Source organism: Lupinus angustifolius, chromosome LG07 (assembly GCF_001865875.1).
Source record: "Lupinus angustifolius cultivar Tanjil chromosome LG07, LupAngTanjil_v1.0, whole genome shotgun sequence".
NCBI classification, from domain to species: domain Eukaryota; kingdom Viridiplantae; phylum Streptophyta; class Magnoliopsida; order Fabales; family Fabaceae; genus Lupinus; species Lupinus angustifolius.
This window is the reverse complement of record NC_032015.1, coordinates 17,495,386-17,501,373: the sequence shown is the minus strand read 5'-3', so window position 1 is coordinate 17,501,373 and position 5,988 is coordinate 17,495,386. Positions and strand designations below refer to the sequence as shown.

The 5,988-nt window shown below is 31.3% G+C and overlaps 2 protein-coding genes across 2 annotated transcripts; one reads left to right on the top strand and one right to left on the bottom strand.

The window, feature by feature from the left end:
- On the top strand, window positions 207-1,809 carry LOC109352976 (cytochrome P450 82A2-like). The gene is made up of 2 exons (XM_019595163.1): window positions 207-784; window positions 1,527-1,809. Exons 1-2 carry the CDS (start codon window positions 207-209, stop codon window positions 1,807-1,809), a joined length of 861 nt encoding a protein of 286 aa, XP_019450708.1.
- On the bottom strand, window positions 3,107-4,956 carry LOC109353009 (small ubiquitin-related modifier 2-like). The gene is made up of 3 exons (XM_019595197.1): window positions 4,794-4,956; window positions 3,755-3,904; window positions 3,107-3,372 (listed from the first exon to the last, which is right to left on the bottom strand). Exons 1-3 carry the CDS (start codon window positions 4,878-4,880, stop codon window positions 3,301-3,303), a joined length of 309 nt encoding a protein of 102 aa, XP_019450742.1. The 5' UTR covers window positions 4,881-4,956; the 3' UTR covers window positions 3,107-3,300.

Below are 5,988 nucleotides of genomic sequence, written 5' to 3'. Positions count from 1 at the left end.
TAATGACTCGGAAAAAAACAGATCAAAAGATGTAGCAGCTGTAACAATAGCACACATGGAAAGAAGAAGAAAGATAAGAGCATACTTCAGTGCTTCAATTGTAGAGATTGTGATCACTATGCATCAGAATGCAAATTACAAAGAAGAAGTAAAGCTGTAGAAGCCAAATTAGCCAAGGATAAGACTCGAATGAAGAAGTCCTACTGATGGCAGAAAAGGAACTCTCTGATTCAGAAGGGATTGAAACATATGAAATTTCTAACTTGGAATTGAGTGACACAGATGTAGCATTGACGGTCATTACAAAAAATGACCAACAACCTTCATCTGACAATTGGTATTTGGACATTGGTTTCTCTAATCATATGACTAGACATAAGGAGTGGTTCTTGGCTCTAGATAGCTTAGTAAAGACCAAGGTGAAATTTGCAGATGACAGTTTTATCACTACAGAAGGAATTGGCAAAATCATGATAAGAAGAAAAGATGGTAAGGTTTCCTACATCTCCAATGTGCTATATGTGCCAAAAATGAAGAACAACCTCATTAGCCTTGGACAGTTGTTAGAAAAGGGCTATTACATGAGGCTAGAAGACAGAATGATGAAAATATACAACAAGAAAAAGATTCCGATCTTAAAAGCCCCACTCTCACACAATAGGACTTTTAAGATTGACATACATATTGGTGACACCAAATCTCTAGAGTCCATAGTTGTTGATACTTGGATTTGGCACCAAAGTTTTGGTCACCTAAACTTTAGAAGTTTGGAGTCCATGAGCAGGTAGAAGATTTGGTCACCTAAACTTTAGAATTTTAGAGTCAGTGAAGGAAATGCATATGTGATTGAAAGACCTCAAAGACAAAGAAACATGCCAACAAGATTAAAGCAATGACCTCACTGACACATCAATAACATCTGAAGGTGACTTTGTGCATATGGCCCTATTAGCAGAAATGGAGCCAATCACCTATGAACAAGCCATCAAAGAAGCCTGTTGGATTGAAGCAATGAATGAGAAAATCAAATCAATTGAGAGAAATGATACATGGGAACTCACAACTTTACCCAATGAAAGAAAGCCATATTAGTGAAGTGGGTATACAAGGTGAAGCTGAAACCATACGGTACAGTTGTTAAACACAAAGCTAGATTGGTTGCAAAGGGGTTCCTACAAAATCCAATATTAGACTATGATGAAGTGTTTGCACCAGTGACAAGAATAAAAACTGTAAGGTTTGTTACAACAATTGCAAGCTCAAAGAATTGGACAATATGCCAAATGGATGTAAAGTCACCCTTCTTCATTGGTTCATTGGACAAGGAGGTGTTTGTCACACAACCCCCTGGTTTTGTGGTCTCTGACCAAGAACAAAGAGTCTATAAGCTCCACAAAACACTCTATGGGTGAAACAAGCACCCAGGGCTTGGAATAAAAGAATAAGTGGTTTTCTTGTGAAGCAAGGACTTCTTAGATGCACTAGTGAGACTATTGGGACAATGCCCTAGAATATAACCCTGAAAGGTTCTTAGCTAATGATGAAAGTGGTAAGAGTAAAATTGATGTAAGAGGACAATATTATCAACTATTACCATTTGGAAGTGGTAGAAGAAGTTGTCCTGGTGCATCACTTGCATTGCTTGTTATACAAGCAACATTGGCTAGTTTGGTTCAATGCTTTGATTGGGTTGTGAATGATGGAAAGAATAATGAGATTGATATGTCAGAAGAAGGAAGGGTTACTGTGTTTTTGGCTAAGCCACTTAAGTGTAAACCTGTTCCACACTTTGTTCCATTCTCAAATTGAAGAAGGTGTGTTATATCTATGTCTTTTTCTATAGTTTATGAGGTTGGCTTAATAATAATACCCTCTCCTTAAATGCTTTGATTTGAAATTTAAGATAATGTTGAGAAGTGAATCATGATATCAAGTGGAAGGTTTCATGTCATATCTTATTTCTTATGATGATTCTTTCTTTTTTTGTTTTGTATGTGTTATGGAAATGTTGAATTTCATTTAAGATTGGAAAGATCATCTACAAAAGCTTTGAATACAAAAATTATTGGGTGAATATCTATTTTGATTCCTTATAATTTTTCATATGCACTAATTTCATCCATGAAAAATAAAAAATCTAAATTAATACTAAAAAATCATAAATGTGAGTTAAAATAGTCTTCATCGAAAGTCATAAAAAATATTAAAAATAATTAATTTGACCAACACTTAATATTTTTAGAATTATTTTGAGTTTTTCAATTTTTCAGATATGAAATTAACCCACAAAAATCTTGCAACTAATAAATAAGTATGGAAATTAGTAAACAACGAAGGACATATATTCTTATATTAATTTGTGTAACGACCAAGGACATATATTGGTATATTAATTTGTGTGGTCCTGGACTCAAATCAGATCAATCCATTTATATTTATATTCGGTTTGAATGATGTCTACTTTTATCAGTTTATGGCTTAGGCATATTATTTAATTCAAAATACTTATTGAACAGGTTGATTTTTTTATTTAAATAATCACAGTTCTAAAGCCATTAATATTTTGAAGCCCAACAACTTCTATTGTCATTGTTATGGCCATTACTATCATTTCAAAAACTGAGATTATTATATTGAAATTTTTTAGTTTAAAGTTTGATGTTCAATTTCAAAAATTAAGTTCATCCTTATTCTACAGGATACAATATTGGATGGAAATGGTAACATGTAACATAAACAAATCATGAATGATTCTATTTTAAATCATTTTTTGAAAAAATTAGATTTAAAAATTACAAAATTACTCTGCTTCATCATATTTGAGTATCGGAGACTCCAATACTGGCTTTCATATGTTAGAAGTGAATGTATTATAAATTTGATAATTGATAATTAATATTGAAAATTCGGGTCATGCTCACACAATAACCATCTAAGTTACGACATACATAAGCCGATTCATTTATAAGATTAGTATGAAATATCATGCTTTATCCCTTCTAAACATGGGTAGGGTGGGTTTACCTTCAAGTACTGCCCAAAAACATGGTGTAACATTTTTCATCTTAATTTCAGACATCCAACACATTCATCAAGCTAGAGTGAATACCAAAAACATTATATATTGTAACTTTCCAACACAACAAAAGTACCTTAAAAGCAACAAAGATTACATAAACATGAAACTCAATCCCATACCACAATTTTATATGGCAGAAAAATAAAAACATAAAACAAGAACATGTATAGATCATTCATCATTAGCTTTTTCAAGCATTTTGATAAAAATCAATATTATATCTAAAGAAAATGGTTTCCACCTCCAGTTTGGTGCAGCATTGCATCAATCTCATCACCATCCTCCATCTCTAGCTGCAAAAAATTGCAAATTCTTAGAATCAACATACACAACAATTAAGATGCAAATCCGAACAAGTGAAAGATGTACAACTGGATAATCGAGAAAAAAAATGAAAAGAATCATCTGTAATACTGGAGAAACAAGTTAGTATTTTGTATTTGTATTTACGAGTAAAAATGAGATATCGTTATATCTAAAGGTCATTTTTAAAACTTTGGTTTAAGAGTTTTATCTATAAAAAATGGTGAGAAATTCCACCAAACTATACATTAAGTACTGAAAAAATAATGTGGCAATTGAATTAATGTTGTGTTCAACCAAGCCTTAATACCGAATTGAACGACGACGTAATGTTCTATTGTAAATTATGTTTTTAAGAGAAACATAATTTACCTCATCAGGGGTCTGCTCAGCCCGGAGTCTCCTTCCATCAAACAAGAAAGCGATCGAGTTAAAATCGACAGATTGGCGATCGCAGTAAGCATTCATGAGTTTCCTGAGCTGAGTACTTCTTTTTATCCTGAAGAAAATCTCATTTCCATCCTACAATATAATAAAGCCATGTGGAATCAGGTTAAGAAATTTTATAAGGAGTTCATGCTAAAAAGATGTGCTAGTTTTTCAATATGCCAGAAACATGGAACAGAACCAAAGGCAGAGTAAGTTAGTTATAGCATAATATTGTGCATATCAATTAAATTTACTATATAGATTTTCATATATAGATATTTTGTTACAAGATCTCAGTTTCACTTCAAACATTTAGATTACAAAAAAGCATTTGAACTCATATACCAAGAAATTCACACTGCACATTAATCCAAAGGTTCTTCATGGCAAAAGATAAAGCATCTCATTGACAAAAAGAAAATTGAACAGTAAAGTACTAAAAAGGCCGGCCTGATGCACGAGGCTCCTACTTAGTGTGGTCTGAGGAGGGTAGATGTACGCAATCTTACCTCTACAAGCAAATATACTGTTTCCGAGATTTGTACCTGTGAGTCTGTGACGTCATTATTACTAAGCAACAACCTTACCGTTACGTCAAACTATACTAATCAAAGATGTATAGTTTAATTGAGAAGATTTATACCCGTGACATCATGGTTACTAAGCAACAAACATACTCTTGTGCCAAGCTACACTAATCAAAGAAATATGTGTAGTTTAACTATGACGTCATTGTTACCAAGCAATACTCCAAACTACACTAATCAAAGAAATATGTATAGTTTAACGAAGAAGATTTGTACCCATGACAGTATGGTTACTAAGCAACAACTTTACTGTTACGTCAAATTACACTGATCAAAGAAATATGTATAGTTTAATAGAGAAGATTTGTACCCGCGATCTCAAGCAACCTTACTTTTGCGCCGAAGTATACTAATAAAAAAAATATGTATAGTTTAAAGTGAGAAGAGAATTAAACCTGGCCCTTGACTTTGAGATTTATGTGTCCTCCTTGATCAACAGGCTTTTTCTCTTCCTGGCTTGCACCACCTCCAGTTTCTGACATGTTTATATTTCACCTTAACACAAAAAACAATCCTTATAAGGTTGTGTTTGTTTTGTATATGTTATTATTACATAAGATTCTTCATGTCATTAGTATATATAGAACATAGGGTCATAACTCATAACAAAACAAACAAAAACACGTGGTATTGCTTTAGATTCACGCTATATACAAGATATGTAAACCAGTTAGTGATTGTTCATATGTATTCACGATTCCCACATTATCACTTACTTGGGTCTCAACGAGTTTCTCAAAGGACAAAACACAAAATTAGCTATGTCACATGATAATGGATATGTTTAATTTGTTTGGACATTGTATCATAATATTTAGGAAAATTTATTTAGCTTTTAAGTGAAGAATTGCGGTTTATGCAGATTCAGAGGAAGAAAAAATGCATCAAAATGTGGATTACACAAAATTATTTTAGATGCTAAATTAAAATAATAAATGTAATATACTAGGTAATGTTGTTAGAAAGAGAACGGATAATTTCAGTAACCGGAATTGAAAACAGTTATAGTTTGAACCACTTTAAACTCAGAAAATTTCGGTCCATTATATTAAATCCAGTTAAACTATAATAACCCAGAAATGGATAGACAATTCACTTAAAATTAAAAAAATGAAACACTACAATGATGTATTGTTTGTTTTGGTCTAAAAAAAATAGAGAATATTATTTTAATATGATTATATATAATTACTAATTATATAAAATTTTGTATTTTTATATAATATTATATTTATAAATAATTATTAACTATATATAAAATCATCTCTCCAACCAGAGAATTTAACATTTTGATAGAATTTATATAATATTATGTCATTATCTACGTTATATATATACTATAAACTTTCTTACCTTATTATATTTGTCCATTCCTAGCCACTAAACCTACACTGAAAATGTTAACCAATTTCCTAATGACGTTGTTTAAGGGATAGAAAACAGAAATCTTATCTTATCTTAAAAGTTTATATTTTTATATGTCCATAAATAATAGATTTAATTTTCTAATTTTAATTATCCCTTAAACAATATTGTTAGGATACTTCATACTTCCAAATATAAATTATTTTAAAATAATGTATCATCTTT

Bases quoted from the DNA above. Each gene is read 5' to 3' on its own strand.
- LOC109352976 (XM_019595163.1), top strand. From the start codon at position 207: ATGGCAGAAAAGGAACTCTCTGATTCAGAAGGGATTGAAACATATGAA. The intron at 785-1,526 runs GTAGAAGATTTG...TAACCCTGAAAG, and splicing joins AGTTTGGAGTCCATGAGCAG to GTTCTTAGCTAATGATGAAA.
- LOC109353009 (XM_019595197.1), bottom strand. From the start codon at position 4,880: ATGTCAGAAACTGGAGGTGGTGCAAGCCAGGAAGAGAAAAAGCCTGTT. The intron at 3,905-4,793 runs GTTTAATTCTCT...ATTATATTGTAG, and splicing joins ATCTCAAAGTCAAGGGCCAG to GATGGAAATGAGATTTTCTT. The intron at 3,373-3,754 runs GTAAATTATGTT...AATTTTTTGCAG, and splicing joins CTGAGCAGACCCCTGATGAG to CTAGAGATGGAGGATGGTGA.